At 29.3% G+C, this 27,265-nt stretch overlaps 5 protein-coding genes across 11 annotated transcripts in view; 3 read left to right on the top strand and 2 right to left on the bottom strand.

Moving 5' to 3' along the window:
- Nucleotides 1–27,265, bottom strand: part of LOC129912773 (palmitoyltransferase app) — an 83,011-nt gene that overhangs the window by 5,831 nt on the left and 49,915 nt on the right. For 6 of the 7 annotated variants that reach the window (XM_055991181.1, XM_055991180.1, XM_055991179.1 and 3 more), the window contains 8 exons: nucleotides 23,855–25,035; nucleotides 23,422–23,582; nucleotides 23,134–23,318; nucleotides 19,974–20,085; nucleotides 19,744–19,898; nucleotides 19,549–19,670; nucleotides 19,314–19,485; nucleotides 19,041–19,122 (listed from right to left, as the gene is read on the bottom strand). In XM_055991181.1, the coding sequence (XP_055847156.1) occupies nucleotides 19,041–19,122; nucleotides 19,314–19,485; nucleotides 19,549–19,670; nucleotides 19,744–19,898; nucleotides 19,974–20,085; nucleotides 23,134–23,318; nucleotides 23,422–23,582; nucleotides 23,855–24,036 (1,171 nt within the window). In that variant the 5' untranslated portion in view covers nucleotides 24,037–25,035. The remainder of the gene's footprint in view (nucleotides 1–19,040; nucleotides 19,123–19,313; nucleotides 19,486–19,548; nucleotides 19,671–19,743; nucleotides 19,899–19,973; nucleotides 20,086–23,133; nucleotides 23,319–23,421; nucleotides 23,583–23,854; nucleotides 25,036–27,265) is intronic. The other variant, XM_055991185.1, reaches the window with a different exon arrangement.
- LOC129912795 (probable insulin-like peptide 1) lies at nucleotides 2,674–4,015 on the top strand. Its single transcript, XM_055991228.1, has 2 exons — nucleotides 2,674–3,112; nucleotides 3,177–4,015. The coding sequence occupies exons 1-2, from the start codon at nucleotides 2,935–2,937 to the stop codon at nucleotides 3,374–3,376; spliced, it is 378 nt and encodes a 125-aa protein (XP_055847203.1). The 5' UTR covers nucleotides 2,674–2,934; the 3' UTR covers nucleotides 3,377–4,015.
- On the top strand, nucleotides 6,957–7,547 carry LOC129912796 (probable insulin-like peptide 5). The gene is made up of 2 exons (XM_055991232.1): nucleotides 6,957–7,202; nucleotides 7,266–7,547. Exons 1-2 carry the CDS (start codon nucleotides 7,025–7,027, stop codon nucleotides 7,460–7,462), a joined length of 375 nt encoding a protein of 124 aa, XP_055847207.1. The 5' UTR covers nucleotides 6,957–7,024; the 3' UTR covers nucleotides 7,463–7,547.
- LOC129912797 (probable insulin-like peptide 4) lies at nucleotides 10,819–11,476 on the top strand. The gene is made up of 2 exons (XM_055991233.1): nucleotides 10,819–11,016; nucleotides 11,083–11,476. Exons 1-2 carry the CDS (start codon nucleotides 10,839–10,841, stop codon nucleotides 11,277–11,279), a joined length of 375 nt encoding a protein of 124 aa, XP_055847208.1. The 5' UTR covers nucleotides 10,819–10,838; the 3' UTR covers nucleotides 11,280–11,476.
- Nucleotides 13,625–16,531, bottom strand: LOC129912798 (probable insulin-like peptide 5). The gene is made up of 2 exons (XM_055991234.1): nucleotides 14,655–16,531; nucleotides 13,625–14,602 (listed from the first exon to the last, which is right to left on the bottom strand). The coding sequence occupies exons 1-2, from the start codon at nucleotides 14,830–14,832 to the stop codon at nucleotides 14,406–14,408; spliced, it is 375 nt and encodes a 124-aa protein (XP_055847209.1). The 5' UTR covers nucleotides 14,833–16,531; the 3' UTR covers nucleotides 13,625–14,405.

Below are 27,265 nucleotides of genomic sequence, written 5' to 3'. Positions count from 1 at the left end.
CAAGATAGAATCATATGAAGGAGAATTTAAAGAGATATTTGTTTCCAAAATTTGACCAATAAAAAATATTCAAATAACACGCAAAACAGATTGTATGTAAAACAATATTACATTATACGCTTTTTTCAATACCCAGAAAGCCTACTTTTATTACAATTTTAGCTCTAATTAATTTGAATAACAGTTTTTTATTGATTGTCTGATGAAAGGTAACGTATTTCAAAAATTAAACAAAAAAGCTGACAACCGAACGTGAAATGTTGTTGACATCAGCATACATTATAGAAAATCAATTCAGTTAATCACAAATTCAGTTAAATTTTTAAAACTTGGCTTTAATGGGGTTAAGCTTTGAGGGCAGATTTTATGACTAATTGGCGGTTACAGAAAGTTTGTTTCTGCTTGAAAAAATTCGTTGACCGAATTGACCATTACAAAAACAAAGTTACAGAAAGTTTGTTTCGGTTTGAAAAAATTCGTTGACCGAATTGACCATTACAAAAACAAATAAAACCGTTAAATTTAAGAAAATTAAGAAAATATACACAGATATTTAAAATCGTTTATTTTAAATCAGTTCTTTGAATTGATTTTGTTTTTATTCATAGAAGATTTAATGGCTAGAATCTTTACCGGCGAACGAACCTAAAAGTATACCTAATAGAACAAAATATTCCAGTAAATGTTTTGATGCAAACATTGTAAGATAAGACTCTAGACTTACTGTTAATTTCGAAATAATATATTGTTTATAACATCGTTAATGTTAAGTTATTAAAAGTTACGTCAACTTACAACGTCAATATCGTAATCATTATGACAAGTTTTTGTTAAGGTTTTGTCGATTTTTCCATTTCCCATATGTATATTTACTATTTTCATCTAGATTCTCTGAGAATTCGTCACATTTACAAACAAAATATCAAAAAAAAGCTCAATAAAGTTATATTACATATAACAAAGATATAACTAAAAGGAAAACCAACAAAAAATTAACAAACATTTAAAAAAAATCTAAGCAGCATAGTGTTGTGTAAACTAAATTATTTATAAAAAAAAATAATTCAGAACAAAAATTCGATCGGAACAGTTTCTGTATTTAATTGTTATAAATGCAAACAAACAAACAATTAAAATAATGAGAGATGAACAATATTATGAGAGTAGAGTGAGAAGTGAAAAAAATAACACTATTTATATCATAAAATACATATTATTTAAATTTTGCATAATATTTACATAAAAAGCATTTTTTTATGATTTTTTGTTTAATTAGACAAGAATTAAAAAAAAAAAAAACTTTAGTTATTTCTTTAACCAGGTAAATATAGCAACTCACCCAAAATATACGTGAGTAACTTTTCAAACAAAAAAAGTTACCACGCGAATGTTTAAATGTTTAAAGGTACTCGCAAAAGAAGCATGGTATTCAATGAAAAAAAAGTATATAGAGAAAAAGAGAGAGAAAAAAAAAAACAAAGAGATATAGATATTTTTTTTGTTTTTGTTGTATTTTAGAAAGAAAAGAAAAATTAAGACAAAACAAGAGTTAAGAGAGAGAGAGAAATGTACTGTCATTAAAATTTTTGAAGTAGATACTATACATATATCAGTTTGCTGAAATGCTCTATTAACACACACCACAATGCCAATTATTAAATTTTAAAATAAATTATATAAAAAAAAATATATAGGAAGATTTATTATTTTGTTTAACAAAATATGTAGTGTGTTTTAATTTTTTATTTAAATTTTAGTTTTGTCAAAAAATATAAATAAAAAATAAAATATTTTAATTTATTTTTAATTTTTTTTTTTGTTCTATTAGTCGTTGAATATTTTTCTAACTAAATTTGCATTTTGAAAATAAAATAATTTATCTTCATATTTTTTTTTGTTTCTTCTGTTTAATATATATATAAATATAATTTTGTTTTGTTTTTTTGGTTTGCTTTACATAATGAGTGTAGTCGAAGAATGCCCCATAGGGGCACCTTCGATATTGCTGCTTCTTGCACCGTTGCATTGTTATTTTTGTTTTGTTTAATTTTCTTTTTTTGTTTTATAGTTTAATATTATTTACAAAATATTTTAAAATATACGTATATAAATGTATATTTTTTAAATTATATATAATATATATATATATATGTATGTAGATCATTATATTTAATTGTTTGTTTATTTATATTTATTTGTTCAACCATTTTTTGTTAATGTTTTTTTTTTTTTTTTGTTTTTTAATTTATATTACGTTAATAATTTTTTAATTTTATGTTTTTTGTTTGTTTATTATTTTTGTTTTTTAGTAGTTTGAGGAACTTATAGTTTCCTGTGGTTTTAATGAAGTGAGTAAGAAGAATATAAGGAACCAAAGGTTATGTTTGAATGGTGATACTATTTTAAATCACTTGAGCTACTTTTTGTTTTTTAATAATGATTTTAATAATTTTATTATTTAGTATTTTTTTTTGGGATTGATGTGGACGTTGTTTGAGTATTTTAACAAAACGATATAAAAGAGTTAAATTAACTACATATTTCCAACAACTCTTGTATTTATTTTTAAGATTTAAAAAGTTATTTCAAACAAATACAAAGGTAATGTATTTTTCGCACATCCAGGCACAAACTTCTTAACCTTGAGACAAAGATTTCTTTTGTGCTGTGAAAAAATTAGGTAATGTTTGGGGTTAAGTTATTAAATATGCATAATTGTTGAGACAAATGAGCATACATCTTGTCAACTAAACTTATTTATAATTCTTCGAATTTTACATGATTTCAAGTTAATGTAAATTATATGAAATCTCCTTTCGGAATATATTATAGAAAACTATTGTATATAAAGAGCAAGAAACACTGAAGATGTATCATTAGTTCAGATCCTACAGTCACAGTACCAGTTACATCTTCTTCTTCTAGTATCAAAAAATGGCATTTTCAAAAATCTATTCTGGAATTGGAGCAGTACTTTTATTTGTTGTATTCTTAGCAATAATGAATATTTCATTTGGAGAACAAAGAATATGTGGCCAAGGATTGAGACAAACCATGGAAATGGTGTGTCCAAATGGTATTGGAGGATACAAAACAACAAAACGAAGCGGACGTAAGTAAATTAAAATTTATCTAACCAATGCCAATTTTAATAACAAAATTTATATTTTCTTTAGTAACTCTTGACGATGAAGACTTAAATGATGATAATACTGAAGATGACTTTAATTTCGGATTGAGCCTTGATATGTTGCCATTTTTGACTAGCATGGAAAACAGTGGTTTAGCTAAGATCCGACGACGCAGACACGGAATTGTACATGAATGCTGTGATAAGCCTTGCACAATGAGTGAAATGTTGTCTTACTGTCTTTAAGTTTAATTTTCTTTTGATTTTAACAAATTGGGATATGTGACTGGATGCTTAGCTTAATATCTATTAATTTAAAAAAGGATCTGAATGTTAAATGATCGCAAATAACTTATATTTAAAAAAAAAATTAAATATTTTCTTCAACTTGTCAATTAAATAATTTGAAAAATAAAAGTATTCCCTTAAAATTATAACTTTGAGAATTTTTAATTGAAACAATGTTTAACGAATTATTTTAGAACTTCAATACTTAATTTTGGGTTCAAATCCAGCCTTCATAACCAAAAAAATTATTTTGGGATACTGCCTCTTGGAAAGAATTGACAAAACCTCCTCCATGTGTATTATTGTCATAAAGTCATAAACATCGTCGGCATAAGATCGTTGGTCTCCTCCATTCTTCAAGTTTTACGTGATCTTGTTTTTTTAAAAATTAAGCATTAGGTATCGATATTTTTTTACCGTAAGAAATTACAAGGGTCTAGATACCCATTTTCATAGATATTACATTGATCTTTATGTAACAAAAATCTATCCTTGTCGTTAATATGAAACAAGCTTTTAGCTCTTCATTGATTCATACAAATTTCAACAAAGATGATCGTCAAATTTCTTCATATGGTTGTTTCTAGCGTTACGGGTGTGACCCTTATGCTTAAAATTTTGCAAAATGTATTAAAAGAAATCAAATTGAATAATCCATGAAACGCTTTTTCATTATAGGAAATAACAATTGAAATATACGAGTACTTGATAAAGATTCAATACCGACCCACCTAATTTTGGAATAGGAAGTACATTTTTTATGATAAGATGTTGGTTGTGTTAATTTTGTATACCTAGTTGAAATACCTATGAGACTTTGAGACATTAAAGCAATTTTTGATAAATTATAGAACTTTACGAAATTAAAAGTACATATGACTTCATGGAGTAAATAGGCTTTGAGTAATGAGACTTTGAGAAATATAAAGTCTTCATGAAAAATGAAGTTTTCACAAAATAAAAAGTTAGATTTTAAACAAAACAAAATAATATATCAAAAATATTAATTGTTATTTACTACATACATATAATATGGAACGAAAATTTTTTTTTTTACTGCAGCTTAAAATGTAATACAAAAACTTTGAAATTGAATTAAATACATATTTAATGCAAACAAAATCATATTCTTCAATTGTGTGGAAACAGTCATATGAAACTTATTTGAAACTTTGCGACAGAAACCTAAAACCATCTCGATAAACCCAACTTCAATTTTAAACTTAAAAAAAAAAAATGTTTTAGAGTACATTTTTCAAACTTTTATGCACATACAAATTTAGTAAATGTATTGTATGAATATGAAAAAAAAACATACAATATTTGTTCTTTAAAGTTAAAAAAAAGACCATCTTAAATGAATTTGGACAGCAAATTTGATTTCTTTTAAAATGTATTAAAAAAAATTAAAATCGTTAGAAGTCTTTTTTAAAAAAGCGAATTTTTTAAAAACATACAAATGAATTATATAAAGTTATGCTAATTTGTGGCAATTATTAATAAACCAAACTTCAATTTCTCGTTTTTGAATATGTGTTTGATTTTTAAAATTATTGTTAAAATCCATAAATTTTTTTTTTTTTTTTTAAATATGTATTATTTTTGATTTATATTAAAACTATATACACTGCGGTTCACTTGAATAAAGGCACTTATATTACAAAAGATAAAAGCGATTGGTGCTGTGGTTTGGTAACTTAACAGATTTTCGGTTTTGGGTTTTCAAAGAGTAACTTATTACAAACAATATTGTAAAAACAAAAAACCAAAAACAGAAACCGTTTGGCTACTAGTTGCGTTTTTTCGCATTTCCTGACAAAACACTGTTTTTTGTTTGGTTCACTAGAATAAAGGCAGGCTCTTAAATCTTGTAAAAACGATGAAAAAGCGTGGACAAAATTAGTTTTATGTATTTTAACAAAATCTGGGACCATTAGGTATCACAGAAAATGCAAAAATAGAAGCTAACATTAAAAATGCACTTCTACTATGCACAGTCGTGAATGGTGTTGGTAAATACGCGAATATTGAGAATATTTTGAAATTAACGTAAACTAGTGATTTAATGTAAAAGTAAAGCATGAGGCACCTAGACAAAGAGCCAAGAGAAAAAAAAATTCAAAAACTAGCTGCACGTTCCGTAAACGTTGGCTTCAAAATCAAACGAAAAGTTAAAAATGTGTACAATATTTAAAAAGCTTCAAAATGCAGAATAAGACCACTATTATGGTCAAATAAGGCAAAATAAAAAGTTCATTATTTAGGGTTGCATTTGAAGAAAACAAAAATGAGGTGGTGAGTGGTTTTTGGATGGAAAAGAAACCATCTAAAATGTTCCAGAACGATATTAGTCCTATTACTTAGATTTAGAAAGGAGGTATATTTTTTGCATCACCAACAAGGGTTGCTAAAAAGTGTAATAGGAAACAATACTTTTTTATAATATGCAACAATTAACTTTTAGTTCCATGGTTCGAAAATAATTACAAATTTTGACAAACAAATAACATTTCCAGTGCAAACTTCGATTTTCTTCTTTTTCGTGGTTAATAATAAAAGCTCTTGGTCCATATTTGGTTAAAATGCACAAATAATATCAACGCTTCACTTTTCTATACTAAAACCAGTTTGATTCAGCGTTTTTCATCATTTTTACTCGATTTGATAGCCTGCCTTTATTCTAGTGAACCACTGTGTTTTTTATGAAAAGTTGCGAAAAAACGCAACTTGAAGCCACACGGTTTCTATTTTGGCTTTTTGTTTTTGCAATATTGTTTGTTGTAAATTTTAAAATACCAAAACCTAGAATTTGGTAAGTTACCTTACCAAAGCTCCAATTGCTTTTTTCTTTTCTAAAATAAGTGCCTTTATTCAAGTGAATCGCAGTGTATATGGTTATGTGTAAAAAAATTCGTTGAAATTAAATATGCTATTTGGGAGAAATGCAAAAATTAAAAAAAATAAACCATTCTGTGGCGGATATACCCTTAATATACTTTTTTCATCAAATTTTAGAAATTGTTTAAAAACTGACACTTGAATTTTTAACAAAATCGTTGGAGCTGTTTTGTAAAAAAAAATATACTTTTTCAAAGATGGTAGATGCATATATTTAAGGTACCGATTTTTTGGCCCCGAAAAAAAGTTTGAAATGAATTGTTGTTCGTCTTAACAGATGTACTAGCGGGACCAACTTTTTTCGCATATTTTATCATCGTATTGTAATTTTTCTTTTTTGTTATATCAACTTTTTTTTTTTTAATTATTCCTTGTGATTTTTTTTTCTACGTTAAACTACGTTCATTGGCATCCAGACAAAAGTTAAGTAACCTTGAGACTAAGATTCCTCGTGTGGAAATCTATCCGCAAATTAGGTAACATTAAATTTGCATAATTACTGAGAAAAGTGAGCACGCACATTTCACCTTAAATAACCCTTAATCGTTAATAAACCACTTGAAATCAGAAACAATGGAATGCATTTGGGGGGATACATTGTTTTCAAAAACGATATATAAAGAGCTGGGAACACTGAAGATGTATCATTAGTTAAGATCCTACAGTCACAGCATCAGTAACAGCTTCTACTAGTAACAAAATCCAACAATGACATTTTCAAAAATCTATTCTGGAATCGGAGCAGTACTTCTGTTTGTCGTTTGCTTGGCAATAATGGATTTTTCAGTTGGGGAACAAAGGATGTGTGGCCAAGGATTGAGAAAAACCATGGAAATGATGTGTCCAAACGGTTTTGGAGGATACAAAATAAAAAAACGAAGCGGATGTAAGTAAAATATTTTCCATTCGAGCAGAAACAATATAATCTTTTAATCAAATATACTTATAGTAAATCTTGATGAAGACTTTAGTATCGAAAACACAGACGAAGACTTCAATTTTGGCTTGAGTCTTGATATGTTACCATTCTTGACAAGCATGGAAAATAGCGGTTTAGCAAAGATCCGGCGACGCAGACACGGAGTTGCACATGAATGCTGTGATAAGCCTTGCAAAATGAGTGAATTGTTATCTTATTGTCTTTAATTGTTTATTCTTATTTGCGACTCTGGATAATGTGACTGGATGTATAGTTTACATATAAAAATGCGATCTTAATTTGAATTCTAAATTGTTGTCTTTTATTGTAATAAAAACTATTTTGAACTAATTTTGTATTTCATTTTTGCTTTCGATATAAACACTATAATTAAGACAAATTGAGAGATATAACCGACATGAAGATGAATGTACGATGATAAAGATTTCGAGTAAAATGGATCTCGTGAGTCTGTTTATCTGTATAAGGAGCTTCGCCTAAAAAGTATAGTTCTTTTTAAATGATTTTGATAAATATTTATAGGTATTTTTTTTTCTTCAGAAAATATTTATTTTTTGATGAAAAACTTTTATTTTTTTTTCTTAAAAAATCGTTAGAAGTCTTTATAGGAATTTTGTAGTGACCTCTTCAAATAGTCTTTCTTAGCTTTTGGATTTCTTCCAACTGATCTTGCGATTTAAAAGCTTTTATGTGCCATCATTTTTTGATCTGCAAATATTATATGAATATATTTTCAAGAATAAAATTTTTTGAAAACAATTTAATAAATGATTTTTATTTTTGGTGTTGAAAAATGAATATTTTTCTAAACAAAGGCTCTAACGATTGTGAAATGTTTATTCTCAAAACAAAGTAGGGTAAGGAGGTATAAGAGTGCGCATTTTAGACAAAACACCAAATAAAACAATAACAAAAAGAATTTAACTACTTTTTGTATATATAGTTTTTAGTTTATAATCAAATCAACGAAAAAAACTTTAAACTGGTAACAAAAATGTATTAATTCAATAGTTATAAACAAAATACCACATTAGGTCATTTGCGCACTCTTATACACACTATTGTGTAAGAGTGCGCGGCTTAGTTTGTAAGAGTGCGCAGCTGCGCACAGGTGTAAGTTCGCACAAAAGTCGCAAATAAAATTGCCTATCTTTAAATAAACAGAGTATTTTTCAACAAATCACTCCTTGCATGAGGAACAATCAATTTAGGCTTCGATTAATGGTTCCGAGAAAATTTCAATATTTCCTAGTTACTTTCATTCGCTTGTTTTTTGTAAAACTTGTATTTGGTTTCTTTTTGGTTAGAATTGCTTTTTCTAGCTGCTGTTTGCTGGTATATGGACAAATGCCAGTTATTTTGAAGCCTTGGATAGCATTTACTGCTCTTATAACACGCGCACTCTTATACATCACCATGGTGCGCACTCTTACACGTTCAGACATGTAATCGAAGAATATATACGTATTTCACAATGCACTTTATGACCAATCTTACGTGTTCCTCAAATGTTTCTTTTTGTCGATTTTTCAATGTCCCATACTTTGTTTATTGTTATTATTTGTTGTTAAGCGGAAAATTTAATTTGTTTGGCAAGAAAAATTAGAAAAAAAAAGAGCTAAAAAACTTAAACTGAACTAGCACCTCTGTTTACAAACACATTTGCATGAAATTTTGACAGCGGATCAAACTCACCTAGATCTTTCCAAAATAAGTGCATTCAGTCTTATATTCCCTTTCAAACCATAGAAAATCGCTTTGCGCACTCTTATCAACCGCGCACTTTTATACCATCCTACCCTACATCTTAATGAATAAAAAAAAAATCGCCTGTGTGTCTACCTATAGGTACAAGGTACATTGGCCTTAATTGGTGGATGGATTTGATTTTTTTCCTCCCACATAACATTTTCGAGATATTGCAATGTTTTCAAATGGCCACATAACGAATTCGATCAAATTTGGTGTACAATGCTTTTATTGATTTTAAAAAAACTGCGTTTTTAGTTTTTTTACAATGCTGAAGTTTATTTTCAAAACATGATGAGTCCATTTTGAATGAAAAAAAGGATGATTTTATTTATTTTTATGAATTCAAATTTCGATATAAAAGATACTAATAATATTCATTTAAAATAAAGATCAAACTTGTTAAATACAAAAAATATGTTGTCAGAAACTTTTTTTGAGTTAATGGACTTATAATTTTGTTGAAAACAAATGATTCAATTAACTGTACCTAACTCCCATATGACTACGGTGACTAACCGTCCCGGTTTACCCGGGACTGTCCTGTATTTCTATAGTTTGTCTCGGGATTGTCCCGTATTTCAATATTCTCTTATTTTTGTATTCAAAATTTTAAATACTTTCCACGGAAAACAAGAAAACAGTGGTTGGAAAATAAAAGTTTTTTATTTTTTGAATAAAAGCATTAGTTTTTAAACATTTTTCGTGAATTATTTAGTTCCAGCTTGTGGTTTGTCAGGTTGAAAAGCTACACCAGAAATTTTTTTTCGAATAATGAAAAACATATGAAAGAAGAAAGAACCCAGCTAAATTTCAAAACAATGAAATTTTAAAAGTTAAATTAAATATGACAAAATTTCAAAATCATTTAAAATAAAATTAAAATGTTCAAAAATATTTTTTTTAGAATTTATTTAATAGTACCTATTTCTTAATTTCTGATTTCCTCGTAAACGACTAGGACCGGTTTGTTCACACTCGATTATTTTTAATCAAAGATTTTTCTATAGAATAATCATTGATTAAAAAAAACGACTGTGAACAAACGAAAATTTTGGCATAAAATATTTTAAGAAATCTTGATATCAAAATTAGGAAAAATTATGAAAACTCATTTTATTATTTATTTATTTATTTATTTATTTATTCATTTTTTTTTTTTTCAAAATGATCCAACGAATTTTTATCTGTCCCGGGTTCCGCTCCTAGAAATATGATCACCGTACACATGACCCACATGAAATAAAGTGGTTTTTCTTAAAAACTGCTCAAACTATTTTGTTTAAGAAATGAAAAAAAATTTGGCCTTCATACGTATTTAAAACAATTTTTCTATTCACTTTCAAATAATGGTTTTTCTATTAATGATAGTGTAATTCACATTATTTAAAAGAAGACAATTAAAAGGAAAAGAATTTGTTTACATTCATTTTCTAAGAATGTTAAAAGAACCCTGTTGTTTTAAAGATACTTTCATTGAAACCCTACCGACACACAAAAGTAAATAACCTTGAGACTAAAGGTTCTTCGGTGCTTCAGGAAATCTATTCAAAAATTAGGTTAACCAGAATAATTTCATTTGCATAATTATTGGGACAAATGAACACACAATTTGTCACCTTAAATAACTCCTTCTCACTTACAAACCTACGTAATATTTCTTTGAATTCAAATTTAAATGGGTTCAAAGTCAATGTCAGGAATAGAACTAAGGATACATTGTTCTAATAATTCATATATAAAGAGCTGGAAACACTGAAGATGTATCATTAGTTAAGATCCAACAGTAACATCAGCACCAGTTACAGCTTCTTCTAGTACCAATATCCAACAATGACATTTTCAAAGATGTATTCTGGTATCGGAGCATTACTTCTGTTTGTCGTCTGCTTGGCAATAATGAACCTATCAGTTGGGGAACAAAGAATGTGTGGCCAAGGATTGAGACAAACCATGGAAATGATGTGTCCAAACGGTTTTGGAGGATACAAAATACTAAAACGAAGCGGACGTAAGTAAACTTTTTTCAACACAATAAATGTTAATTTTAAAAATAAAAATTGCTCACATTCTGCAGTAAATCTTGATGGAGACTTAAGTATTGAAGACACAAATGAAGACTTCAATTTTGGTTTGAGCCTTGATATGTTGCCACTTTTGACAAGCATGGACAACGGTGGCTTAGCCAAGATCCGACGACGCAGACACGGAATTGTGCATGAATGTTGTGATAAGCCTTGTACAATGAGTGAAATGATGTCTTACTGTCGTTAAGTTTAAAGATCTTCTCTGAAACAATGCTGATTACAACAACCTTGGATATGTGACTGGATGATTAGCTTGAAGATTAATTTTAAAATAGGATCTTAGCTTTTAATGATCGTTAATTTAAATTTAAAATTCACTAAATTTTACTTTTGTTAAAATGTTATCATTTTTATAATTTTAATCTCAAATTGTAAAACAAATTCTAAAATAAAACCTTCTCACAAAATAATTTGGAAAATTTATATTTTATAACTTTGTTCATTTTTTTTTTTTTTGTGTTAATTTGAACAAATTTAGTGACGCATTCCTTTTGTTCAAAGAACTTTTTAACATAACTTAAAGGATTAGAATACAATCTCATCAACAATAGTGTTTATTTTTCGTGAAGAATGTTTGAGACAGAATTGTATTAATTGAAAAAGTTGAGCTGAAAATTATCATATTTTTCCAACACTGGAAAATGAATAAATTGAAATATTGCAAATCATAGTCTGTTGTTTTGTAAATAATATTTTAAATAAATTTTTGATAAAACCGTACATGAAATAAAAAAAAAACAAGTAAAAAGATCATATTCTGTTATCCACTAAGAATTTTTAAGCTTTTTGTGTGAAAAACATTTATTTTAATCTTATATATAAAATAGAGTTCGTTAAGTGTGTGTGGCCGATAAACTCGCGTTTGGCTGGTCCGATTTTGGTAAAAAAATTTTTGTTTGAAAGGTATTATTATGTAGATTGTGTAAAAAAAATAATAATTTTTCTCCCATCTTAACATAGCTGTCAATTTGTACGAGTAAAGAAACACTCTCGCTTTTTAAAAATTTTAACTAACAGCCTTATTACGGTTGTCAAAGATCAATTAATTGACAATTGAAACAATTTGTCAATCAATTGATAAATTGGTATTATGAACGCGAGTTGACAAATTTTTGATCCATTGTGAACAAAGATCAAAAATCTATTTTGAATGGTGCACATCGACTTTTGACGTTTAAATTATGAATTTTATCAAATATTGAAATCATTTTCGTTTTTCCATCACACGTGCGTCTTTGCTATTTTATTTAGCTTCTTATATTTAAAATGTAAGTATTTTTTACAAAATAATGGATGATATTTATTTTAAGTGTTTTCTCAACGTATGAGTAAGATTGTAAGTAACAAAAATCAGCTCGCTAGAATGGTGGAGTTGATGGAAGCGAACCCAGACTTCGCTAAGGGAATCTGGGCAAAGCCGCTTATAACCAAAAAGTGGTCGGAGATTTCGGTGGAGTTAAACAGTTTAGGACCACCAGAAAGGGACTCTATAAAATGGCAGAGGGTAATTATTATGTTTATATTACAAATTAGTTTATATATATTAAAGTTTGGTTTTGTGTACGTTCGCTAACCGGCAACACCGGCTGACTTATTTTCTTAATTTTTTTTTTAAATCAAAGAGGCATAAGAGGAGAAGGTTTAAGGCAAACAAAATTTTAGATTTTATAGGGTAAATAGGGGTAACACGACATTGAAAAAAGAGGATATTTTCTAAACGGTAAGTCGTAAAGAGTTGACTTTTTTTTATATGATAGACAAATTTATTCAATAGTTAAAAAAGTTATTGAAAAAATTCAAAAAAAATTCAAAACCAAGTTGTGAAGGTTTTTTTGCATTCATAGACCTTCGACAAAAGACTAATTAGAGGTACGCAAAGTTTTGCACAGAAATTTGAGTTACACCATGAGAAAGATATTAAAAAAAAAATTAGGGGTCTGTATTGTGAATTAAAATTTTATGAAAAACAACCTAATTTTTAGGGACATTTTTGAGTAGTCTTTTATTTTTTTGGAATTTTTAAAAGTCTGCAAAAAAATCTCAAACTTATAGGAAATATAGGTTTTAATCATGCACATGCAAGAGTATTTTGCATAAGCCACTCTTGCTAAAAGTTCAAAAGTTAACATTTTTAAACTCATTTTATGAACTTTTCAAGTTTTGATCCTCTTTTTCATTTAAAAATTAACTAATTACAGAGTCGAAAATTTGAAATAAATACAAGAAATGGCGGAACGAAGTCCGCCGGGTCAGCTAGTTTTATATGAAACAGAACATTTATTAAATTTGTTTTTTTTTAATTGCAAAAATATGTTTTTTTAATTCTAAAATAAGTTTTATATTTAATTAAATATATAACAAAAAATTATAAGAAAAACCAAATTAAATCGTTAGAGCTATACGAAAAAAAAATATTTTTTGTTATGCAATGCACATTAATCTTATTTTAAGGAAGGGAGGTTCGAAAAAAATTAAAAAAAAAAAAAACACTTTCACCAAGTTTTAAGGCTTTAACTTAGTTCTACTGAACTGAACTTTTTTTTATAGGAATAGCATGGATTTTGTGTCTTTCAATATTAAATTTTTTAACTGGAAATAGCCATTTCTTGTATTTTTTTTTTGCAGATGTTTAGCTTTTATAATTTTATTTTTGAGTTTAAGCTTAGCGAACAAAATCTTTGTTTAACAGTTTCTTAGAACAAAAAAATTCGAATTATTATTTTTTTATTTCAAAAAAATGAAATCCCTATAGTTTTAACAACTATCAATTATTAAAATATTAAATAGTTTACCGATATTTAGTTCAAAGCCAAATGTAAGTTTATATCATCCTCACCAAAAACTGATTTTTTTTTATTTTGCGTATAATTTCAATATTTTAACAATTTTAAATCGATTGAGTCGATGAAGAAAAAGAAATCAAGAAAGCCGTTCTATGAAGGTGCCGACCGCCATAATAGTTTTATTCTAAAAGTACGAACTCATCTGTGTACTATTTTCTTGATAAAACACTACATGTGTATGTTTGATGAAAATTCAAGCCTACTTTTTAAGATCAAGAGCTTCTTCAAGTTTTATATGAAGAAATACATAGCTCCACTAAAGATCAATAGTCCATTTGAATTTTATCCAAAAAATTGCCAAACTATTTTTTTTTATAAATTATAATAGTTACTTTTTATTTTCGAAATTACTTCAAGATAAGATTAATAAAATTGATAAAATCCTACTTAAAAATTAGCCTAACATCCAGTGACATATCCGATTCGTTGTATTCAGTATTGTTTTAATGATTTTTATAAGAAGATTCAACTTAACGACAATAAGATAACATTTCACTCATTTTGCAAGGCTTATCACAGCACTCATGTACAATTCCGTGCCTTCGTCGTCGGATCTTGGCTAAACCACCGTTGTCCATGCTTGTCAAAAGTGGCAACATATCAAGGCTCAGACCAAAATTGAAGTCTTCATTTGTGTCTTCGATACTTAAATCTCCATCAAGATTTACTGCAGAATGTGTGTAGTTTAACATTTATTGTGTTGTAAAAAGTTTACTTACGTCCGCTTCGTTTTAGTATTTTGTATCCTCCAAAACCATTTGGACACACCATTTCCATGGTTTGTCTCAATCCTTGGCCACACATTCTTTGTTCCCCAGCTGAAAGATTCATTATTGCCAAGCAAACAACAAAGAGGAGTACTGCTCCAATTCCAGAATAAATCTTTGAAAATGTCATTATTGGTAAAAGAAACTGTTACTGGTGCTGTCACTGTGACTGTAGGATCTTAACTAATGATACATCTTGGAAGGTTTCAGCTCTTTTTATATGAATTTTTAGAAACCGCGGTTTCACAAAGTGTGTTATAATATTCTTGACATAATTTAAATTCAAAGAAATATACGTAGGTTTGTAAGTGAGAAGGTGACAATTTTCGTGCTCATTTGTCCCAATAATTATGCAAATTTAATTTACTAGACGTTATTTAATTCATGAATAGATTTCTTCGAGCACTGGGAATTTCTTTTGTCTCAAGGACACTTAGTAAATGTCTAGAGTTAGTGATAATCATACCGGTAGTAAATGGTGCGTTTATTTCGTCAAAAATTACATTCAAAAAGTTTCGTTTTCCACTTTTTTCTCTATTACTTTTGTTTAAAATAAATTCAGCATTAGAGAATAGCAGAGTTGTTAATAGTTTAGTGAAATTTAGGCAATTTTTTTGTTTTCCCACTGTCAATATTTGATTAGAGATATAAAACAATTAAAAAGTTTATTCTGGTCACTGTGGCGTATGTGTACTTTTTTAAACGTTTTGTCTTAGGTTCTTAGGTTTTTGGTAAACTCATTCTGCAAAGATTGCTTGTTAAAATATTCAAAAAATGTCAAACACATCAATCCTTAAAAAAAATATACCACTTTAGTCATACTCAGTCGAGTATGTTTCTCGAAGTTTAAAAATTTATGTGGAACACTATACTCGTTTGGTGGAATTGAAGAGTATTCATTAGAAATTAAAAACTGATCATAATATTGATTTATTACTTATACAAATATGATCATGGCAGTTCTATTGGCTGTTAATAGTTCTATATTTATATAAAAAAGTTGTTATTTTTATTTTGTTGTTGTTGTTGTTGTTGCATTGTTTTGTATAATAATGAACTCGAATCGACGAGTATCTTGAAACCGAAGTTTATGTTTTTTTTATTTCTTTCTTTAAATTTAATTATTTAATTTAATTGCATTGGCTTTGCACAAAAATATTAAATTAATTTAAAGCTCAAGTGATATGAAATATATATAACGAAATGAGTGGCGTCGGTCGTTTTGTTATTTTTTGTGGTTGCACCACCGATTTCAAACCAGGATATTATTGTGATAAGCTAACACAGATTTGCAAATGAAAAAAAAAATAAAACAATAAAATATTCAATATTTAAACTTAATAAGAAAAGAAAAAGGAACATAAGAGTTATTATTTTTAGTGTAAACGACTAGATTTTGTTAACATTTCTACTTTTTTATATTTATTCTTTGGTTCGAAAGAGTATTCTTTGTGATTTAACGAGATTTTTGTTTGTCTTTTTGTTTTTTTTTTTTTGTTTCGAATTGGTTCCGAAGAGATTTTTAATTCGTGTTTTTTCTGTTTATTTATTTTATATCTTAAGGCAGAGTCCGGAAGTTCAATAATGTTTATGTTTCATTTTAAAATAAAGATTAACGAAAAAATAAAAATAATTAGACGTATTTGTTATTGTGGTAGTGAACTTATTTAGAAACAGTACTACCTTGTACTTTTTTCTAAATCTTGAAGTAATAAAAATAAAATATGTTTTTTTTTATAAGACTATATGCCATTTATTTAAATATATTCCGTCAATTTTTCAAAAAAAAATATTTTCAACAGAACCTACAATGTAATCTCCAACATTTGAGGGTGAAAAATTTTAAACGGTTGTCTCGAGATTGGATTCACTTGGAAACTATTTTTATTTGAATATGTCTTTGCATAACGAAATTCTGAAAAAAATATCAAAACCTTAAAAATTTATTTTTTTCTCCTTCATATAATTTTATAAATTATGAAAGATTTGGCTTTCCTGAATCTAAATCTGGTTTCAGAAAAATTCTTGCACGTACCATTTTTTTAAAAAGGATTTTTGGAAAATATGAGTAGTTTGTAGAAAATAAACCTTTTGGATTCGGTTGACGATGTACAAAAATAAAACTATTATTCGTATCCAGCTCAAATTTGGAGAACTTTTTTTCACATAACATGATCTATAATATGCCACCAAATTTGTATTTATTAATTAAAGTTTACACACATTTAAAGTGTGTGATACTAATTGACAAAAACAGCAAAAATTATGAAATCTTGCAGTTTTAAGTAAATCCCACATGAACAAAAACACCTTAATTAAGTCAAATATGTAAAATAAAAAAACTATAATAAAATACATCAAAATAAATTTATATGTACCTACGTGTTTTGTAATTTTATATACTATTTTTTTCTTTTTAGAAATATCTTATTTGTGAAGTTTGAATCCGAAGTCAAAAAATTCTATCACGTCAGGATTTTGAGATACATTTATTCATTAAAGAATCACAAAATCAAGTTTTCTTTTAGAAAATCTCAAAAAAAACTTTTATAATTTTTGAATTCGGATTCAAAATCAGCACACTAAAATCCGTTTGAAGAAAGAAATATGAATTTTTAAAGATCAGTTTCTTTATGATAAGATAAGCCAAACCTACTAAACTTACTTGAATTTAGATAAATCTCGGAGAAGAAAAGATATATTGAGAAGATTGAAACTGTTCTTTCATAAACCGTAAAAAATTTAGTTTGTTACTTCTGTTTTCTGCTGTTTGCTACAAAAACAGCAAAAAAAAATTGGTTTTTGAGATTTTCTAGCGGGGATACATATCTAAAAAACGTGACGTGCTAGGAAAATTCTAAATTCGGAATCAGCATACAAAAATCCTTATTAAAATTATAGTTTTTTTTAAAGGAGGATTTCTTTGCAGACCAGTATAATTAAATTTAATAACCCTTTATTGAGCTCTTCAGCTTGTAGGAGCAAAATTCATAGCGCATTTGGAGACCAAAGGAACTCATATTAAGTAAGAAAAACAATATCTGAGACAATTCTAGGTTAAGAAAAGCTAGAGTGTTTCTTATGACCTTAAACCAAAACCCTATAAAGCAGAAACAAGCTTGATTTCAAATTTCTTCACAGGAAACAGCTCAATAACCTTGTCATTATAAACAGTGCTACTGGATGATTCAGCAATTTAAATAAATAAATAAGTTATTGGGACTTCACCTAGCATCAGAGATGGAACTGGCATACTAAAAAGTACTCTTAACACATAGATTCCTAAAGTTGCTACCTCGCACACCGAACTTCTTAACTGAACCTTGTTTAACAAAGTAAAACAGTCAGAAATAACTTTGGTTCTATTAGGAATTCGGTTTTGACATTTAAGTCGAAAAAATTAAATCTTGTATTTAGCAAGGCTTAAATTTTGGTTTAAAAAGTTCTTATACAATAACTTGAGAGGCATATAGTCTTATAAAAAAAATTAATAAAATAAAAATAATAAATCCTTAACGAATCACTAGGATACGAGTATAAATGAAACATACTTATTAGAAGTCCAATAATAAGAAGAATTAGAAGATAATAATAATAATATTTGTATAAAAATAAATAATGATTTAAAAATAATAATAATAACAAATATAAAATCAATAATAATAACAACAACAACGACTAATTGAATGAGGTACTATGAAGAATCACTTGCGGCAGCATCTTCTATAATCGAATTGAGGTCAATGTTGAATGAGTACTCGTAAAGGTTCGAATAACGATCGCGTTCCTTCCACGGACTCCTATGATTCATGTAAAGATTTCGTTTGCTAACACGAAATATTTGACTATCCTTGATCGATTGATCATCGTCACACGGTTCGCCGCCACCACCGAAATCACATTCGCGAATCGTTAATCGATTTGTCGGACTTTTCAATTCGAACATGACCTCTTGGTGTTTATATTTTGGACGCATTGGTAATGGCTGATATTGGGCTGTTGTCGCTTTCGTTGAGTCCACCGATTGGGTACTCATGCGACGGACAGCACGATTTTTATGAAATGGATAGCGCGCCAAATTCGTATCGGAACTACGTTGCGGCGAATAATATTTAAATTCGCTTGGCACTGGTGGTGGGGGTGCATTTGCGGCAGCCGATTGTATTGTATTCGATGTATGCGTTGTCATCGAACTACTACTATGTGGATTGTTAACGAGAGTTCTGTGCAAAAGCGGTAGTGGTGAGTTCCGATCGAAAGACGGCGATAATGGTAGTTGCATGTTTTTCTTTAAACGATAAGCAGCTTGTGCTGCTGCTGGCGAATGTTGTGACTTACCGTTTTGTAAATTATCGTAGCTGCGTGGTCGATAGACACTGCCACCGCCACCGAGACCAGAAGCACCTAAGGAGGGATTTGACTGGATTTTGATCGTGTCGTGTGTCGTAGAGATGATACAATGTGTTTTTTTTTTTTTTTTTTAGTTTATAACCAAGCCAGGGAGATAAAGAGAGTGATTGTGGAAAAAGAGAAAAAAAAAACGAGAGAAAAAAATGTGCATATAAGCAAAAAATTGTGCTCAAATTGATTACTTTAGATGGGAATAAATACCTCATCGTATAATCGAGGTTTCATGTCTCCCACACCGCTGGTACCTAGCATAGGTTGACTGGTTATCATGCCGGTTTGGGTTGAGCTGATGACTTCTGAGAGTTGGTTGCGGGCGTTCGTCATGGAAGATTGATTCATTTGAATGATAAAGTCATCGGTAGCGATACCTCGCCTATAAAATAAAACATACATTTATGTATGACCTCAAACAAAATTATAAAAATCAATTTCTAACCTATCAATCAATGATGGAGTCATTGGACCACACAATATGTGAAAACAATTAAGGCAAATATTCCCCCGAGAGTATGGATTTACGGCACGTTGTCCACCTTTCGATGAAAATGATCCTTTGAGCTTAAATAAGGAAAAAACAAAAAATGTCATTATTATGTTTATTTATTTAAAAAATTAGAAAAAAAAAACTTACATCTTCGTTTGTTGTCTGATCACTAGTTGTCAGATACGTATGGAATCCCGCCAGTCCAATAACGGACCAAATCGAAAAGAAACAAATAAATGTTACAATCACAGTACATGGCGCTCTCTTAATCACTTCGAAAACTTCTTGTTCCGTTTTTAATACTGTGAATTATATTTAACAAACAAAAATTAATTTACATTTATATATATTTTTTTTAAATTACAATATTTACTTACATAAAACTAAATGCGTTACTGAGCATGAAAATATAAATACAGCAAGAAATGCTAATGACACTAAAAACATATAGAAGAACCGATAGTTACGTTTCCCCACACAGTTGCCCACCTGCAAGATAAATGGAAATTTATTAATTAATTATTAGACGAGAATTTAACATTTTTAAACAAAATGGCACAAAATTTTAAATGATTTAGTAAAATGCTAAAACCAATTTATGCCCAATTTATTCACACTTCATTAAATTTAAAGTCTCCATTAAAAATTAGAAAACTGTCAAATCGCATACAAATTTTAAAATTTCCCCTTTTTAATGGCGATTTATATTTAATGGAGAGTGAATAAATTGGGCATTAGTTAGTTACTAAGTTTATAAAAGAGACTGATTTTTAACTTAGCAGCTAACTAAAATGGCTTTAGCATTTTACTAAATCTCTTCTGAATTTAAAAAGTGAATGTGAACAAAATGTTACTCATACACCACAGTGTCTTTTGAATTTAAAAGTCTAATGACCGATTTTTTAACAAAGTTCTAGGTCTTAAAACTCGGTGCAAGGATATTTTTCAGTTGTAATTTATCCTTAAGCCGATAGTGAATTTTTTATTGCTGCCCAAAAAATTAAGCCAGAGTCCACCATTAAATGGATTTCGTATTTGCTGGCAAGAAGTTTTTTTTTCTTTTTCATTCAATTCAATGAATTTTTTATGTGAACGTTATTATAGACGTTTTAGTTAAGTAAAATTTTCATTTTCACAGGAGCAGGTTTCCAGGACCTCTATTTTGTGATTATCACAATAAATATTTTTTTAATGTTATAAAATTGATTTCATCCAAAAATAAAAAAATGGCTTTCTTTCAAAATTATGATTTCAATTCATAAACTCTGAATCTGAACGATTTTTTTTTTTTTTTTGAGTGAGATAAAATTAAAAAAATGTTTATCGACTAGGCGTTTTTTACAGAACAGACAAAATACTTTTCAACCTGCAGATGAACGAGAAGTAGAAATAAATTGCACGACTGGGGTCGCACATACTTGCTCTTATGCTAAAAGTAACTCTTATGTTAAAGCTTTTTATAAAAGAAAATAAGAGAAAAAATTAAAATTTTATATTTTCAAGAAATTAAAAAAAGAAGTAAAATCTGTTTTTAAAACTAATTAAACGCCGTTTAAAATGATCTTTTACAAAAAAGTTTTTTATAGGTAGGTATATGTATAAAAATTTTCCAACATTTTTCAAAAAAAAGTTGGGATGTCATTTTTAAGAAATAATTAATTTACACATAAAAACGAAATTTCAAAATTTTTCACTAACCCGTTTTCAAAAAATTGATTTTTCAACAAAAAATTTTGAAATATTTTTTAAAAATCCATAAATATGTTTTTTGAAAATTTTCTAAAATTTTAATTTAACCTTTACTAAAATGCTTTTGTGCAAAAATTTTCGTTGAAATCAGGTTAGTTTTGTACGAGATATTCAGAAACCAAAAAAAAACGTTCCATGGCAGGTACCGTTAATAATGGTCCAAAAAATATTTTTTTTTTATTTCAAAAGTTGGCTCTTATATGTAATACTACACACAAAAATTTTAATCAAAATCGTAAGAGCCGTTTTTGAAAAAAATTAACTTTTCTATTTCCGTTATATGACAGGTACCGTTAGTTTTGGTCCTAAAAAAAAATTTCAATTTCCCCTCTAGGGAATCGCCTAAGATTGGTAACTACCAAGTTTGAAGAGAATCGCTCTAGTCGTTTAGGCTCTAGCTCGAGGTGCATACAGACGGACAGATAGACAGACAGACAGACGGACAGACAGACAGAATTGCCGGACCCACTTTTATGGCATTCTCCATCATCGTAATGTCATGTAAAATTGTTATCTCGAGTTTGATTTTTTTTACGAATCCTAAACTTGCCCTATAGTACCTATATCGCAAGTAAAAATTGGTTGTTGTTATGCCGTCATGTACATATTTTTACAGCCTAAACTAAACTTAGCGAATTTAGTTAAAATTTAATGTAAATATTTTTTACAAAATTTTTTCCACATTTATAACTTAGATTTTAAATAATATACTTACTGCTGAGCAAGTAGGTATAAGCTGTCCATGTGCAGCTTTAATTGATCAGAAATAGAATATTGTTTTAAATTGAAAATTGAGAGGGCACTGCGGCGTATGAGTAACTTTTTTCGAGTAGAAATTAAGAACTGAATGATTTATTTTCACATTTAAAAATTTTTTTTTTTAAACATGAATTTAAGATAATTAAGTGGTGGAATTTAGGGAAGTCCATTATTTAAAAGATTAGGTTATTATTCTTAAATTTAAATTTTATGCAAAGTAATTTATCTTCAAAAGGACTCATTAATATCAAACAGTCAATAAAAAACAAAAAAATCTCAAAAACACTGCTTAAAAAAAAAACATAGCTATCCTAAAAACAAATGCCCCTATCATACACATTATCAAACCCTAACAGCTTATCACTGGATTTGCACTAAATGAAGGGACAAAAATTCGCACATTCGCTTAACTTTCTCCAAGGAGAAACAAAAAAAAAAATCAATTTCATTTACATACTAAGTAAAGGAAATTCAGGGTCTGACCTTATCACAGACACCACATTTTTCAACGCCATCATAACCATAATATACATTTCCTACTACTCATATATGAAATAGAAGGAAATGTAAGGTTTTTCCTTAAAAAATCATAGAGAAAAAATAAAAAAAACAAAACAAAACAAAATCCTAAGAAAAGAGACTTTGTTTATAAATGCTGTTGACGTGAGCTATAAATTCACGCAGACTTAACGACCTTAACTCAAACACACAATGAGACATATCTCCAGGCGTTGACCTTTGACTATTTTTTTTCACATTTTTTTTTTCTATCTGAAAACCATCTAGATCCGTATATTATTATCTTGGTCTTCATGCTATCATCAGTCGCATCAAATTAGATTTAATAAAAGACCAAGGAAAAAAAAAAGAACAATTTTCTCTCCCTACTCCCACCCCCATGTCCTTCTTTATCTTCTAATCACATTTAAAGACAACCCAAAGTGGGACGACAAATAAGATGAAAAAAAGACACATAATAAAAGAGAAGAAAAAAAGGAAGAAAATACAAAAGCAAAAAAGAAAACTTACCCAAGGACAATGATGATCGAAACGGTCTACACAATTATCACATAGACTGCAGTGTGATGCCCGAGGTGGCCTAAAAATCTTACATGTGAAACAATACTTTAATTTGACCGTTTGTCCTTTAACGAGGACCTCTTTTGTTCTCGGCGGAGGTCGATATGTGGGACTGTTGAGTGAATTTGGCACTTCTACAAAGATAAAGAAAGAAGAAAGAATGAAAAATTTCATTTCAAAAAGGCAACATTTTCTTATGTGTGGAGTGTTTTTGTGGAGCACATTACCACCACTTACCAATTTGTTTCTCAATATATGCAGCTTCGTCTTGGGAAGCCCGAGGGATTACGCCAGGATCCGTAAACGTAGTTCGTAGTAAAGAGCTCATTGTGAAGAAATATAGAACAGCTCCAACAACTGGAATAGCTGGGGTTATTCTTGTTGCTAAAAAAGGACAACTGCAATGAAAAAGGAAAAAAAATATATACAGAAAAATATATGACAAAAGAAGAAGGGGGAAAAGGAAAAAGGACATGTTTTTTTTTGCACAAAAAAGCACCCCATCTAGAAATTCTAGAAAAAGCCACCACACACGATGGCATGTATTTTGTTGCACACAACATCTCCACATTTCACTGTCAAAGGATCTAGGATCTAGGATAATGTAAATGGGTATCATAGTTATTTATGTACCACATTTATACTCGTATACATTTGAAGGACAACTTACTCGAACGCAAAGAAGAGAGCACTGGTTCCCGTAATCAGCACACACGTCAAATAGAACACTCCTGTGTGCGGTGCTGACATTAGCATACCATCACAGTAGAACTTATTTCTGCCGGCAAAGTGTTCCCATTTCCTGGTGACTCTGGTGTTGGGCGCCATCGTACAGCAGCACAATAAATTCATTGAAGAAGGAACAAACGGTTGCTCAATAATACACTGGGGGGGGGGGGGGGGGAGTTGGGTCGGGGGTAGTATTTTCTTTCTTTTTTTGTATTCTTTTATTCTCTTCAACTACTACACTTAACACCGTTGTTGTAATATATGTCCTTTTTGTGTGTTATATTTTTTTTGTTCAGAGGGCAAAGAGAGGGGGTAGTAGGGTGTGGATTCCTTTTGTGTGATGGTGTGTGATGGTGTGTGATGGGTGGCACGTCAGAGCGGACAGCAGAATTGTTGCAGTAGAGGTTATGGTGGTGCCACAGCAGATAAATCGAACTCGAAATTGAAAACGAATTCAGTTCGATTCGCGCTTAAATGTCCTCTCATTAAATGGCAGAGATTGTTGCTCCGGGTGGTCGTGCTCGTCCGGCACCGAATCCGGGTCCGGGTCCGAGTCCGGATGGTGTTACTACAACAGAGACGACGACAACAACCACGACGACGACGATGATGATGGCTAGGATACACGACCTTATCACACTCCACAGACATTTGGAATCATCACGGGTTGTATTTTGACAGCGAGAGGGTAGTTTCTATATATGTATGTTTTTTGAAACAACAATCAGTCGTCCAGATGGGTTTTTGGCCTTTGGAATTTTTTCTGTGTGTTGATTTATTTGAGGACAAGAAATAAAAAACTAAAAATAATAATAAAAGACTAGGGTTTTGTTTTCTCTTCTTCTAGTTTTTGTTGTATATTGCTGTGCTATTAACAGTTCACTTATAGTTTTTTTTTTTTTTTTCGTTGTGTTGAGAGCTTTCTTTTGATGTCCTTATATTCTTTTTTGTTTCTTTTTTTTTCGATTTTTTCTTTTTTTCTTCTTCTATTTCTGTTTGAATGAATAAATTGCTGCATTCAATTGTGCTTCTGCTGAAGTAGTAATGATGGAATGATGTTGCTATTCGTCGAACCACATGCCGATTGCTGTTCTCTTACATCCGTCGACAGGGATATTTTTTCTGCAAATATACAAAAAAAAAAAAGGAAATTGAATGATTAGATTGGTTTTAGATTTGTTTTTGTGTTGAATTTTAACAGTCAAGTGAGGAGGAAATGAAAAATTGCAACAAAAAAAAGATATAAAACGTAATTTTTATTCAAAGTGGTAGACTCTTTGCAAATAAAAAAAAAGGAAAACGGAAGGAAGGCAATTAAGTTTAATTGAACATAATCCAAAGGATATTCCTTTTTGAAAAAAAAAAAAAAACGGTATATAGATACGAAATGAAAAGAAGAGATATTGAAGGTCAATGGAAATGTCAGTGGGGTAAAACAAATTGGTATTTCTGTGTGGCCACAAATCTGTTTGAACTCAATAATGTCGCATCAAGGAAATAATATTTATATTCACGTTGAAATTGAAGGATAATGATGAGCACTGTTATGATGCAGCATTTCACTAAATTTCTTACCTACAAGCAAATTTTTGAAAATTAAGACAAAAGTTCATTTTTTACTGGTCCATTTATAGTTTTTTTTACATAGTCAACATTGGAATTATCGTTTTATCCTACAAATTTCAGTTAAATAGAAATATAAACCAAATGCGCATTGGAAAACTGAATTAGTCAAAATGTTTTGATGACTATCAGTTAAACCAAGTTCGACACCTACAAAAACACTCGCTTACCTAAATTGGGTTGGGTTGCTAAACAATCCATCTACCGGAGATTTTTTCAATTAATTGTTATTCCTCAATCGTTTGAAAAGAACTGATGGTATTGAATTGGTTTCCGCTAAGTTTTCAACAATTTTGAGCTTTTAACAAAGTGTTTTCGAACTAACCACAGAACTCACAATCGGTTGAGTGAAGGACCAAAAGCCTTCATTGCATTTAATAAAATTGTCTTAAAAAGAAAAACGAATAAATCAAGGATTAAATTCTATTGAATTTTCAAACTCATTGGAACTGCCTGGCTTGCCACTAAAAAAAATTGCAACAACTTAACAGTTTGAGTAACTTATATCCTTAACAGATTCCGTTTGAAACTAGGTTTTTTATTTTTTTAAGTTTGAAAATGGAAGAAAAATCTTCAAATACAACAATTTTTAAGCAAAGGTGGGGGCCACTGTGGCGTATGAGTAACATAATTCTTCGAAATTTCCTGTATTAAAAAATTTAGATAAATCGCTCCGTTTTTACTTGCGATATACAACAGTCGGAAAAAGTATACAAACACGATTTTTGTTTTATGAGATAAATACTGTATTATCTTCCCATAAACATGGTAAAATTGTCTTCTTTGAGTTCAATGCAAAGGGTACTTTTGCTAACAAAGTTTTTGATGAAAGAATGGCATTTCCAAATTCAGACTTTTTGGAGTCAATCCGCGATAAAGTGAATTCTTCAAAATGCTTCAATTTTTTTAAGTGCATTTTTTTCGTTTTTTGTCCATTTGTGGTAAATTTTTAGTAGCATAATTATATTTTTGTGTTTGTATATTTGGTAATGTTTAGTTTCCCGCGATAAATTCAGTTCTCTACAGATTTTTTAACAGACACACAGAAACTATGACTTGCAACAGAAGATGCACCAATTTCAATGTTAATTTCCGCCGTTTTGCCCAATTTTTTGCAAATGGGGCTTTAACAAGTCTGTCAGTTGTATACGTGCTTGAAACACGTAAAATGCATTACCTTATATTACCAACGTTGAAAAAGAACGTTTGTCAAAATACTTTTTTCCCTCAAAATTTAGTACTTTTTATACAAAAAATGCAGCCTCGAAGCATAATACCAACTATATGACTGACGTTGACCATCATGAGATTCACCATAACATACTCAATAAATAACCGTCAACTTCCTTATTTTATGTTTAACCGTTACAGATTATTCTCATCAGTTAGAAAAATGTTCATTTTGTCAAAATACTTTTTCCGACCATTGTAGGTACTATAGGGCAAGTTTAGGATTCGTAAAAAAAATCGAACTTGAGATAACAATTTTACATGGCATTACGATGATGGAGAATGCCAAAAAAGTGGGTCCGGCAATTCTGTCTGTCTGTCTGTGTGTCTGTCTCTATCTGGAGCTGCACCCTAAACGAGTGAAGTGATTTTCTTCAAACTTGGTAGTTAGCAGTTTTTGGTGATTCCCTAGAGGGGAAATTGAAATTTTTTTGTATGACCAAAACTAACGGTACCTGCCATATAACGGAAATAGAAAAGTTAATTTTTTTCAAAAACG

The sequence above is a fragment of the Episyrphus balteatus genome, chromosome 2, assembly GCF_945859705.1.
Source record: "Episyrphus balteatus chromosome 2, idEpiBalt1.1, whole genome shotgun sequence".
Taxonomy (NCBI): domain Eukaryota; kingdom Metazoa; phylum Arthropoda; class Insecta; order Diptera; family Syrphidae; genus Episyrphus; species Episyrphus balteatus.
The sequence above is the reverse complement of the archived record's forward strand: the minus strand, read 5'-3'. Positions and strand labels throughout refer to the sequence as shown.